Below are 13,566 nucleotides of genomic sequence, written 5' to 3'. Positions count from 1 at the left end.
CAACCAAGAAAAACTGCAGTAAAATAATTCAGCTAAGTTTGATTTTGCACGAGGGGCAGTTCTGTTCGTGCTGTGGCAGTGCAGAATTGCCGTTGCAGATCTTAATCTCACTCTGGCAGGAAATATGAGGTGCTACCAAAATTCTTATTTCAAACTAGCTTTTTATGAAAGGTGGAAAGTAGGAAAATCTCTAGTAAAATTCTCCAGGAATTTTTAAGAATGTGAAACAGTCAAGTAAAGCCGCGCCGCGTCCCAAAGTAAATATTATCAAGTATTTTCTGCGGTAAAACGTTCCATGGCTCTGTTGGCAGCTGGTGCCCAACCCCTACGTCAGCGTTCGCAGCGATGGGAGCCTGCACCTGGAAAGAGTTCGGCTGCAGGATGGTGGCCATTACACCTGCATGGCCAGCAACGTGGCTGGGACGAGCAACAAAACCACTGCCGTGAGCGTGTATGGTAAGGAGCGTAATAAAGAGTCATGTCCTCGTTTGTAATGATGTTACTTTGTCAAGGAACGTGGCGGGAGATCGGATCCGCCGCACGGGAAAGAACTGGGTGATTGGTTTTAAAATAAAAATGAAAATTTCACTATTTTGGGATCATAGAAGATCGTCGTTTGTAAAGTAGATGTTTAAAAGGTTGGGCTGTGCAGTCAAGATCTCCAGCTTTATTAACAACACAGGTGCAAGTGGAAGTTTACTGGAAAACGATGGAAAACTGTCTGGGAGTTTCATGACTGACATAAGCAGGACTCATGGGAGGATTAGAATTAAAATGAGTTATGAGTTTGGCAAAATATCTTGGGTTTGGGTTTGTTTGGTTTGTTTTTGGTTTTTTTCTTTGATTAAAAAATACCTAAAATTACAGTGTCATCAAGACAAAGTGTTAGCACTGTGGTGACCCATCTGTTTTTCAGCTGAAGACACTTGTGTCAACTCTGTGTGGGGTCACAACCATCATGGTTTACAGTGTGGAATTTTCTGGCGTGTTAAATTAGTCATGGGATATTTATTTTAAGCTTCACTGAAGATGCTGAAACATCCTTTTACGTTAAGAATAGCTATTATTTTTAAATACAGACAAGTACTCAGTGTCTGATAAGGTCTTGCCTGTCAACACTAGTTTTTGGAATATTTTCAGAACTTAAGAACAGAAAGGAAGTTGTAGATGCTCCATCCCTGGAAGTGTTCAAGGCCAGGTTGGATGAGGCTTTGAGCAGCCTGGTGTAGTGGAAGGTGTCCCTGCCTATGGCAGGGGGATTGGAACTAGATGATCTTTGAGGTCCCTTCCAACCCAAACCATTCTATGATTCTAATATATTTGGTTTTAGAAAGATCTAGTTTTTTGGTATTGTAACCTTGATTCCAATCATCTTTTTTCTATTGTTAATTCAAAACCAGCTCAGTTAAGTAGGACAACCGAGGTTCTTGTTATCTCTTGTTAATAATTTTATGAAGTGGTCTGGTATTTTTATTCAAGTTCATCTGACAGTCGGTCCCTGCAGAAGCCATCACTGCAGCTAGCACAGCTTTTGAAACGTTCGTAGCAAAGATCAAGTGAGCTTGGCGTGTGATCCGTTCTTCACTCTCATATCTGCTCCGTTCAGAACATTGGCCAGTGGTGGAAATTGAGTCAGCACCAAAAATCATAGAATGGCACAGGCTGGAAGGGACCTTAGAGATCATCTAATCTAACCTCCCTGTCATGGTGCTGAGTCCATTCTTATGAAAGGTACTGTGTAGGTTGAACCACATAAAATATTGTTTTGGGAAGCTTGAAATGTTGTCAGAGACTGGAGAGCGAAGGGGAGAGTGGCTGGGCATGGTCAGTGTTAGGGGTCAGAGGAGGCTGAAAATTCCCAGATCCTGCTGCCTGTGTGAAGTAGTAACTGAACACAAGGATTTTATTGTAAGAGTTGTGCCATCGTTTGAAGTCTGTCTTCTGCAACGGTTTAATATTTCCCTTTATTTTTAGTTCTGCCGGTTATTCAGCATGGCCAGCAGATCTTCAGCACCATTGAAGGAATCCCAGTAACGTTACCGTGCAAAGCAAGTGGAGTTCCTAAGCCATCTATTGTCTGGTCCAAGGTAATGTCTCAACTTTCGTTCGTGGCGAAAGATGAACTCAACACGTTGTTTAGTTGTCATAAAAGCTGTATGCAAGACACACAGCCAAAAGCCTCGGCTGGGAGAGACCTGGAATTCTCTGTTTGCTCATATCTGCTTTTGTTTCTTGGAGGAGTGCTTTCTGGCTGTGGTCCAGCCATACATCAGTGTTCTTTGGAAGGACTTTGGTTATCGCTGTATCTTTATGTTTTTCACACTTTAGAAATTATTTATATTCCTGTGGTGAGTTGATAATTGCAGATTAGGCAACCTGCCACAGATTGAAAATTCGTTTTTGTTTTGGAGCCTTACTTTAGGATGACTTTTTCCTCCGAGGATAGTGTGTCTAATAATGACAATCTAGAGTTAACCACCTCTCACTTGTCAATTATGTCCCTGACAAGATGTCCACTGAGGAGGACCCCAGTCTTTTTTGGAATTTGTCTGAAAGTCATATTTGGGTTTTTTTCCCTACTTGAACAGCAGAATTTTTGGTAAGAACAGTTGTTTGGGGTATGCTACAGCTCACACGACATGGCTGTGAAGGCACTCTTGTGCCTCAGAAGTTGTGCAAGCGTGTCACTGATTGGGACTTTGTGAACAACTTTTTTTAGAAGAAGGAATAGAACAGCTAACCGTGTTGGTTTGGTAGGGAGGAAAGCACCGGAGGAGTGTTTTTCTTAATTACTGTGTATAACTTTCAATGCAGACAAGGAAGGGTCTGCTGACTAAGAAACATTTTGTATAATGTATATAGAATCCATTCTGACATCAGAAATCAATGTCAAAATTAACCGAGTTGAAATCTTGATTAATATATTTTTTTTTAAAAAAAATTCTTTTAAGAACCGTGTTCTGTAAAATGTAACAAGATTTCTGCATAAGAATCCCTGTGCTTTTGCTCTTGTTACTACTTACAGAGTGACACTCAAGGAATCTGAAGTTAATTGAGTTAGTTAATTTGTATGGATGGAATTTGGGGCCCAGGCTTCGTAGTTAGTATAAAATATTTTGTCCATCTCAGCCATAAACAATAGAATCAGTACTGTAATGTAAATTAAAATATTGCTCAGTCTACAGAAATGCATTAAAGAACGTGGAGCATATTGCACAGTAAAAATCAGACTCAGTGTTATATTGAAAATACAATAGTCTTCAGATGAAGAATCGGTCAGGGCAATGGGGTAAGCTAGGGGAGATGCTACAGGCACTAAGGCTTTAGCTTTTATTGAATAAAATTATTGTAATTTGCTTTATTTTAGAAAATCCATATGCTATGGACTGTTTATTATTTTTTTTTTCTTTCCACAGAAAGGAGAAGTAATTCTTTCCAGCGATGTGAAATTTTCAGCAGGGTCTGATGGAAGTCTGTACGTAGTTTCCCCAGGGGGTGAAGAGACTGGGGAATACGTGTGCACTGCGACAAATGCTGCTGGTTATGCCACACGGAAAGTCCAGCTGACTGTCTACGGTAGGAATGAGCTAAAATCACATCCAGTGGCGTTGTCTCTCTCTCCCCGTGTTGCTTTAGATGGTAAAACCCACTCAGGTGGATTGTGGGATACCCACAGTGCAAACGGGATTTGAACTGATCTCTCATCAGTGTTTTGACTTTGTCCTGGATCGCTGAATCCGCATACTAGGCAATTTTACAAATGGCTGATAGTCAAAGGCTTATCCTTCAGCTGGTATTGTTCTCCTGAAACCTCCCAATACCTCTTCCCTGAGGTCATGGACTAGGATCTTGGGCTGATCATAATTTAATCATTTATGGAAGTGAATAGGAAACATCTGTATAGAGATAGAAGTTCCTGCTGATATAACTATGAAGATCCATTAATCCCACTGGTCCCAAAGCTTCCTACCATCTCCCAGTATTATAAAAAAAATAGATTTAGGTGTAGGCTTGCTTTGCAAGGCTTTGATGTCTTGTAGATATTGATGCTGCAGTGTAACATAGTTCAGGTATTGGTTGCAAACTACCTGTGCAATACAGAGCTCAACATATGCATGAACTGCCTATATCTGTTGCTATCCGACTTTTTGGGTAGACAGGGAAGTCTTGCTGGTGTTTGTGGTATTGCATAGAATCATAGAATCACAGAATGGTTTGGGTTGGAAGGGACGTCAAAGATCATCTCATTCCAACCCCCCTGCCATGGGCAGGGACACCTTCCACTACACCAGGTTGCCCAAAGCCTCATCCAACCTGGCCTTGAACACTGCCAGGGATGGGGCATCCACTGCTTCTCTGGGCAACCTGTGCCAGTGCCTCACCACGCTCAGAGGGAAGAACTTCTCCCTTATTGCATGTAGGCATCAGCCAGTGTCTGAGCCACAGGCACCGTACATCAGCATTACAGTGATTTATGTCTATTGCAGACGTGGCATTAAAAACAGGAGTGTAATATTGTATACCTGATAAAAAAACCATATTTAATCTGAAGTAAAACTGTATGGTGTTACATTTGTACAAATATGTATATTCATTGCAGCTTCTTAACATGTTCCATGTTACAGTGAAACCGAGAGTATCCAGGCCTGGAGACCAACAAGGAGATGCATATGATAAACCCATAGAGATCTCAGTAACTGCAGGGGAAGATGTCACACTTCCATGTGAAGTAAAGAGCTTGCCACCTCCCATAATTACTTGGGCCAAAGAAACGCAGCTCATATCTCCGTTCTCTCCAAGGTAACAATGTTCAATGAAAACGAAAGAAAAGTGAAATTGCATCTTAAGCTTTCAAGATTTTGAAAGGGTGTGTGATTTCTGGTTGCCACAGGACCAGTCAGAAGGTATTAAGTTGTCCTGCATGAGGACCCTGTTTTAGTAGGTCTTGAAACTCTCCCAAACCAAGAGTATGTCTCTTTCTGAAGGACACTAAGACTGTGCATTATGGCACAGCTTCCATTCCAGTGCGTGTTTGTACACCATCTCAGGAGGCCAAGACAAAAGAGATCCTGTTACATTTGTACTGCGGTGGTGCTCGGAGACCCATGTAATCTGTGCATGATTATAAATGTTTAAAACCTGTTTTTCTTTTCTTAAGCACTTCGTATTTATGCTCGTGGGAGCATTGTGTGTTATTCAGATGAAGTCTGGGCTGTCAGTAGAATGCAGATGATGATAAATGTTTGGGAGTGCTTACAAGGGCTCATTGCTCGCTGTCTTTTGGATCCAAAAAGTCTCCAGATGTTCTCGAACATGTGAAAGCACAGCTAAAGGCTCATAAAAATGTTGAGTTGACAACCTTCAGAGACTGAAGAGTTGGGGACTGTCTTGTTTACAGCATGGGCCACAGCGTTGGAGTTCTACCTTATTGTTTTAGTATGGCACAAAGTAAGAGAGGAAAGGAGTAGGTGATTGTCCTGTGTTCCCAGTTGAAGTGCCAGGTGCTGTCATGGGCTGTGCTGGTGCTTTCTAGTCTTCAGGATGCCTCTCATCTAGGCTACAACTCTATTGATAAGCCAAGAAACGCTAACGCTGGCCAAACGCGCGCTGGCGCGGTTGCTGAGCCCGTTGTTTGGTGTCTCTCACTGGCCCAAGTGGAAGGAATCAGCCAGTGTCCGAGCTGAAGTAGGGAATCGTACGGACCTGGAGGTGAGCCTGCTTCCTTCGGGGTCCAATCCGCACCTCCGAGCCACCCGTCCCAGCAAGTCTGCAACAGCCTCAGCAACTAATCGCTGCCGGGCCAGCATGTTTGGTGAAGGAGGCTGGTGCACAGGGAGTTGATTTGTTGTTAGTAATCCGTGTGGAATTTTTCTGCTGTGTCCTGTGAGCATGTTGCATGCACTAACGAATCTGCATTCTTGGTCCCTTATTTGTCCTCGTTTTACCTCTGGAGACGTTGATAAATTAAACTACTTGCTCATGGCTGTTATGGAGAGAGCCAAGTTGTCCAGAGTAGCAGAAATCCAGCTCAGCCCGTTCCATAAAATTGTTTACAGATGTCAGCAGAAGTTAAAGAATTAGTCCAAACAAAACTGTTTGAGACCACCCATAGATGATGACAGAAATGTGACCAGTAAACAAAAAAAAGAGTGAAATCAGAAATGATGGAGCTTTTATCAGAAACTAAATGCAATTAGTGGACAAAATAATGAGAGATAAGTTGCCCCAGCCATCTATCTTTTGGAGTTATTTAAAAAAAAAAAATTTGGAAAATTATGGGCAGCAGAGGAGAAATCATAATATCAGGCAGATTTGGGTGGCCCAGAGGAAATATGCTTCACTTTCTTTCCATTCATCTCTCTGGATCATTGCGATCCCAAAATTTATACTCATATGATAACGTTGTCCTAATTAGAGAGTGCCAGACACAGGAAGACCGAGATGATACCACTCGTTCCCACCAACTTTGCCTAAATTCCATATATAACCTTGAGTGCCAGACTTGAATTTCTTCTTGTCAATTCTTGGCTGTCATTTTTTCTTCCCTCCTCATTTTTCCCCCCCCGTCTCTATCACTTTTCATTTCTCCATAAGAAGTTTGGCTTAGCTGGCCAAGACCATGTCTTGTAACGTTACACGCCTGTGTAACTACAGAGCTGTAGCAAAAATCGGTCCTAAGTGGTGAACTATTTAGTGATGAAGAGTGACAATTTCTGTAAACATCAGAATGGATGTGGAAACATGTGGGATTTGAATCGGAATACTCTTCAGAAACCCTCCTTCTCACTTTAACTCACCATTTTGCCAGGGTGAAATGCTATCAGTTAACTTTCTGACCCTGCTGAGCAAAAATTTGTGATGGGAGGTTGAAGAGCACCTTTGAGGGTGGTGAGGTACTGGAACAGGTTGCCCAGAGAAGTTGTGGATGCCCCATCCCTGGCAGTGTTCAAGGCCAGGTTGGATGGGGCTTTGGGCAACCTGGTGTAGTGGAAGGTGTCCCTGCCCACGGCAGGGGGCTTGGAACTAGATGATCTTTGAGGTCCCTTCCAACCCAAACCATTCTATGATTCTATGATTTCGTCTACCTGATTTTTTTGTTTGTCTTTTGCTTCTTCGTTTCTAGAAACAAGACAGATTTTAAAGTGTCCTGTCAGTAGCTAGAATCACATTTTGTGATTTGGATCTTGTTTAGATATTTGCTGTGTATTCCGAACGTGGTGGCTCGGCAAAAGTTAGATACAATGAGTAAGTGGAACTCGTAGTTCCGTAATACGTGCCCTGCAGAATGGTGTTATTTTAGCTTGTAGCAATCATGAGCAGTGTCTAAGTGGAGGTCATTCACCTTTCAATATGTGTTTATACACTTTATCTGCTTCTTATTTTTCCAGACACACTTTCCTACCCTCGGGGTCAATGAAGATCAGGGAGACACAAGTGTCAGACAGTGGAATGTATGTCTGTGTAGCCACAAATATTGCTGGGAACGTGACTCAGTCCGTGAAGCTGAGTGTACAGGGTAAGTTTTGACTTAAAGGATAATCATCTGCAAGTTTCCACGTGGAATTTAGCATCATGCAGAGCTTTTCAAACGTTTTCCCTTATGTACAATAAATGCTATTGACCTATATTTTTTCAGGTCGTATTGTCTTCATATGCAAGTTGTTATTGATTATGTGGAAAGGAAATATTGCATATACATGCATATCTATATATAACTATATATATACACACCTTCCTTTAGTGTTCCTTTGCCTCATGGATGAATTATAACACAATATGACATTTGACTCCTTTTAAGTCAGCCAGAGGAGTTTCAAGAACTGAAAACTTTTGTTCTACTGGACTTGGATGTTCTCTGTGCAAGAGGTGTCTCAGTAGTGAGTCTGCAAACAGTGGCTGAAGCTAGCAGAGTTGGGTGAGGCTTACAGATGTCAAGTTCATAAAATCACAGAATGGTCTGGGTTGGAAGGGACCTTCAAAGGTCATCTAGTCCAACCCCCTCTGCAATGAGCACAGGCATCTTCAACTTGATCAGGTTGCTCAGAGCCCCGTGCCATCAAGTTCTCACCAACTTGATAGGAATTACGTATGCCAACTCTTTTGGTAGCAAATGTCAAAGTTTGCTTGCATTCCTGCTCAGGAGACTGGTGTGCAGCTGTGTCACGTGTGGGTAGGCAGCTGCTCCTGGTTTTGTGCACAGCTATGTGTGTATACGTTGTGCTGTACCCTCCTTTGCAAACTAATACCTTAACCTGTCTTACTGGTCTTTGCATTCAAACCAGCACCCGGCGCTTGTGCCCACCTTCCTCCCTCTCAGTAAAGGTTCTAGTCACTCTTGCTCAAGCCAGGACCCGTGTCCCCTTTTCTCTCCTTCTTATCATAGATCATCACATTCTCACTCCCTTATCTCTCTCCTGCTTCCCCAACTGGGGCCCTAACCACAATCTCAACGTCATGTGCTGTCAGCTCCATGCTCTCTCATTTTTTCCTCCTCACCTGTGTCAGGCAGAAGCTCTGGTTGTGACACGTGTTCTTTAGCTCTGGCAGGAGGTACGTAGGAGATTGGGGTGCAGGAGCCATGGCCTGGCACAGCCCAGACAAAGCTGATCAGTGGTAATTGTGGGAGTATAGATAGTTCTTCCGTGGTTCCGTTGCTGCCAGTGCTCATTGCCAACACACGTCTTTGACGTGGATCACCTACCAGGAATGTACCAGATTGCCCCCAGCAGCTCTGAAACCTTCAGACTGTGTTGATGCAATTACAATGGCTACAACAGACTGTTTTCTGGTCCTGTGGGTAGAGGAGTCTGAGATCAGTGCACGTCTCTCTTTATCTGTAATCGTACATTAACAGAAATTCTGAAAATATGGCACTTGTTATTGTTTCAGACATTCTTTGTAAGTCTTTTTATTGTGAACAATCCTTAAAAAGAAAAACATTGTGGCCAAAGAGTTATGTTGGATTTATATTACTCTTTGGGACCAGCAAAATCTCTTCCAGTCATATTTTATCTCCTTATCCGAACTTTTATTTGGAAGCATACAGAGATCAGGGATTAGAGGAAGGAAATTAAAATGTCAAAAGGAAAATGTAATTAACTTTATCATAAAAGCTTTCAAATTGTTTTGTGTTATGAAGAGCCAGTACCCATAGCTCTTCAAAAGTGCTCAATATAACAATATTGTACTGTTCGTATGGAAGTCATGCAGTAGAATTTGAAATGTAGCTTCTTGAAATGAGTCCCCAACACAAGAAGGACATGGAGCTACTGGAACAAGTCCAGAGGAGGCCACGAAGATGATCAGAGGGCTGGAGCACCTCTGCTATGAAGACAGGCTGAGAGAGTTGGGGCTGTTCAGCCTGGAGAAGAGAAGGCTCCAGGGTGATCTTATAGCAGCCTTCCAGTACCTAAAGGGGGCCTACAGGAAAGCTGGAGAGGGACTTTTTACAAGGGTGTGTAGTGATAGGACAAGGGGCAATGGCTTTAAACTGAAAGAGGGGAGATTTAGGTTAGATATAAGAAAGAAATTTTTCACTCTGAGAGTGGTGATGCACTGGCACAGGTTGCCCAGAGAAGCTGTGGCTGCCCCATCCCTGGAGGTGTTCAAGGCCAGGTTGGATGAGGCTTTGGGCAACCTGGTGTAGTGGAGGATTTCCCTGCCCATGGAACTAGATGATCTTTGAGGTCCCTTCCAACCCTAACCATTCTATGATTCTTCAAATAAGTTCAGCAGCAGGGCATCCTGCATCCTGTCCTTTGTAGAACACATGCAGGTCTGCTTCCTTAGTCACCTGAGGGAATTGGCTTTCAGTGAATAAGGAAGGACGTTTTCTAAAACGACAAAAATGGAAAATAATTTCCTTCAAGAATGAATCTTGCACATAATTTTCTTCATGTTAACTGTGGACTACACTTGTCTTCCTCAGTTCCTCCGAAGATACAGCGTGGGCCTCGAGTGTTCAAAGTCCAGGCTGGCCACAGAGTCGACATACCCTGCAGTGCCCAAGGGATGCCCCCTCCATCCATCACCTGGCTCAAAGGCAGCAGTGCTGTGCCAATAGACGGTGGGCGGTTTATCCAGAGCCTGGATGGAGCTCTGAGCATCAGCAACGTCCAGCGTCCCGATGCCGGAATCTACAAGTGTGTCGCTAGTAACGTAGCAGGCAGTGACATGTCAGAGATAACAGTACAAGTTCAAGGTATTTATATGAGGGCTGTAATCTTGCCTCCTGCCCTGGCGAGGTATAAATTCAAAACAAATAGAGAGAACCAATTTCAGTCAAATTTGAAAGCCTCTTTGTACTGCTTACTTCCTAAATATTCCCACTGAAATCAAGACTGCTCGTATAGTACAGTCCATCAATGTAAAGAGGGTTATTGGAGTCTGACCTCGTGTTGATGACGGACTTGGAAGTGTTACACATTGCCAGACTGTATTTTGACTTTTGGGAGCAGAAGTCAAATTTTTTTTGGATCTAATTTTCTTTCAGAGTCTCCTACTATAGAGGATCTGGACCCTCCGTACAATAGTCCCTTTCAAGAAAGGGTGGCAAATCAACGCGTCGCATTCCCGTGCCCAGCAAAAGGTGTGTATCCTCATTACCACCTTTAGAGACAGAAGTATGTTTTTCTCTTGACTGTTGAAAATTGCTGAGTTTCTGTGTGCTCCTTGTCATGATAAAGATGTACGCTCTGCACAGTGTTTTCCGTATATAAATGTTGGAAAATTCGGACTAACAGTGATTTAAATAACCACTATGTGCAGAAGTTCTGCGAAGAGTCATTGCTAGCCAGCAAGGATATTATTAATGTTTAGAATCATAGAATCATAGAATGGTTTGGGTTGGAAGGGACCTTAAAGATCATCTAGTTCCAACCCCCCTGCCATGGGCAGGGACACCCTCCACTACACCAGGTTGCCCAAAGCCCCATCCAACCTGGCCTTGAACACTGCCAGGGATGGGGCAGCCACAGCTTCTCTGGGCAACCTGTGCCAGTGCCTCACCACCCTCAGAGTGAAAAATTTCTTTCTTATATCTAACCTAAATCTGCCCTCTTTCAGTTTAAATCCATTGCCCCTTGTTCTATCACTACACGCCCTTGTCAAAAGTCCCTCTCCAGCTTTCCTGTAGCCCCCTTTAGGTACTGGAAGGCTGCAATAAGATCACCCCGGAGCCTTCTCTTCTCCAGGCTGAACAGCCCCAACTCTCTCAGCCTGTCTCCATAGCAGAGGTGCTCCAGCCCTCTGATCATCTTCGTGGCCTCCTCTGGACTCGTTCCAGTAGCTCCATGTCCTTCTTGTGTTGGGGGCTCCAGAGCTGAAGGACTCAGATTTCAATGTTAAAATCATACTGTGACAGTCAGGGCTTCCTCTGAAAGCTCATGGCATCCTTGTGCAGTAGGACTTCCAGCAAGCGGTGGGAATTGTTTGAATTTTTCTTATGCTGAACTGTTTCCTGAAGCTTAACCTTTTCCTCGTTAGGCATTCCAAAGCCTGTCATCAAATGGCTACGTAATGGAAGAGAGGTGACGGGCAGTGAACCGGGGATTTCGGTTCTGGAGGATGGGACACTGCTGGTCATAGCTTCTGTTGGCCCTTCTGATAATGGAGAGTATGTCTGTGTGGCAACCAATGAGGCTGGAAGCACAGAAAGAAAATACAACCTGAAAGTTCATGGTAAATAATAAACTATTGTTTTTGAAGAACCTCTTCTCTTTTCTGGTTGGAAATTGCATGCCACAAATCTGCCTGTGTGTGGTTAAATGAGAAAAACTAATCAGAGTACTTGCATTTCTACAATGCTGCTACTCTGTGTTTTTTGTATTTTTTCTGTTCACCATGACCTTATATACAAACCATCTTTCTTTTGCTCCAAGAGCTAGGTGTGCCTTATTTGTAAAGAGCTAGAGTTACGTTGATAAATTTATTGCACGTAACCAGTGAAGACTTTTACACTGTAGAAATTAAAGATCGGGTGATAGATCTGCATTTCAAATATAAATATGAGAAAAGTTATTTGTCAGAATGAACGCAGAACAGAAGAATTCTTGCTCCTGATATTTTTCTTCCAGAATCCTGATTGAAAAATAGAAAAATCTACAGATGGGCTTGAGATCTGTTTTGATATTTTGCTGCTTATAGAGTACTTTTCTTCCAGCCTTGTTCACCTCTCATGATAGTTCTGATGCCCTAGTAGGTTTATATCCTTATCTTTATTCTGAGAAAAGCAGGAATTCCATCTTACGCTCATCAGTGAGGTCTGACATTTCTAAACCAGCACGTAAAGCCATTTTCTTTGCATTCATAGATTTCTAGGTTGGAAAAGACCTTAGAGATCATTGAGTCCCACCATCCCTAATCCCCATTAAACCATATCCCTAAGTAGATCATCCACCCATAGTGGGAGAAATAATAGACACATGTTCTTGGGGATGACTGGTGTAGCGAAGAGGAAGGATGACTCTCTGGAATCTACTTCCTTTATATATTAATCAAATAATGTAGGATTTTAAGATCAAGATTAAATTGAAGATTAAATCAAGTGTAAGATTAAACCTTAACATTTTTCTTTAAGTGTTGATGGTGGTTGTGTTTGAGTGTGTTTCCCTGGGAATCTGTCATTGAGCAAGAGAAGACTCTATTCTTTGAGCAAGGGAAGAAAGGACATAAGGAGATAAGTCTAGAGCCAGAAGGCAAATGGAAATGTTGGGGAGGGAATGAAAATGGTTTGAGAAATTGAGGTTACAAAGGTCCTTGACTGGGGGGATGGAGGAAGTGGGAAACCACTGTGATGGAAGGCTTAATACATAACTTTCTTGTAGTTCCTCCTGAAATTAGAGATCAAGAAAAGGTGACCAATACATCTGTAGTCGTTCATCACCATATAAGTCTCTTCTGTGAAGTGTCTGGTAACCCCTTCCCAGTCATCTCCTGGTATAAAGAAGATACCCAGGTACGTACCATTAAGCTAATTGGAGTGACATATCCAGCATCAGTCAGTTTTGTGCCGACTTCTGAGTGCTTGGTGTGAGAACTCATTTAAAGGAAATACATGGACATGCCTCTATGTGTATTTAAACTGCACTAAGAACACCCACACAGAAAGCCAGCTAAATATGGCTAATCCATTAATTCAGCTGTTCAAAAAGTCAAAAGTAAGCTCTTTATTTTCAAGATTCCCCTGAGAATTAATAAGCCTTGGCAGTCTCCCAGTATTGTAGATGCCAGAGTCCTTGCAAAGGGGACCAATAATGGCATTTTCTTTGTTCTGTAGATGGAGAAATGAGAACTCTTGGAGGTGATTTGAATCCCTCAGGGTTATTCTTGAGTCCTGTGCTTCTACTTGTAGCTGATAAGTGATCGTTTAAGATGAGGAGAGACTTCTTTATGTGCCTTTGTGACTGACTGATACTGGTGGACAAAGAATTTCTTTGGTTTTCTCGCTCTCTGTTGTATGTTGAGCTGCAAGTCACATGGAATAGATTGCAGAAGTTGAGGAGATTAGTGCTGTAACTGAAAGGGGAAACAGATTATCCTTAGACTAAAGCTATCATTTTCTTATAA

At 42.6% G+C, this 13,566-nt stretch overlaps 1 protein-coding gene across 1 annotated transcript in view; it reads left to right on the top strand.

Annotated features, from left to right (window-relative positions):
* The window catches only part of HMCN1 (hemicentin 1), a 201,735-nt gene that overhangs the window by 85,055 nt on the left and 103,114 nt on the right, over nt 1-13,566 (top strand). Inside the window, exons 19-27 of the mRNA XM_086617855.1 lie at nt 312-456; nt 1,975-2,087; nt 3,417-3,576; nt 4,626-4,800; nt 7,389-7,516; nt 9,929-10,201; nt 10,493-10,588; nt 11,485-11,679; nt 12,825-12,955. Coding sequence (XP_086473981.1) covers nt 312-456; nt 1,975-2,087; nt 3,417-3,576; nt 4,626-4,800; nt 7,389-7,516; nt 9,929-10,201; nt 10,493-10,588; nt 11,485-11,679; nt 12,825-12,955 — 1,416 coding nt within the window. The remainder of the gene's footprint in view (nt 1-311; nt 457-1,974; nt 2,088-3,416; nt 3,577-4,625; nt 4,801-7,388; nt 7,517-9,928; nt 10,202-10,492; nt 10,589-11,484; nt 11,680-12,824; nt 12,956-13,566) is intronic.

The sequence above is a fragment of the Tauraco erythrolophus genome, chromosome 10 (genome assembly GCF_009769465.1).
Source record: "Tauraco erythrolophus isolate bTauEry1 chromosome 10, bTauEry1.pri, whole genome shotgun sequence".
Taxonomy (NCBI): domain Eukaryota; kingdom Metazoa; phylum Chordata; class Aves; order Musophagiformes; family Musophagidae; genus Tauraco; species Tauraco erythrolophus.
Note: the sequence above shows the minus strand (reverse complement) of the source record. Positions and strands in the feature narration are given on the sequence as shown.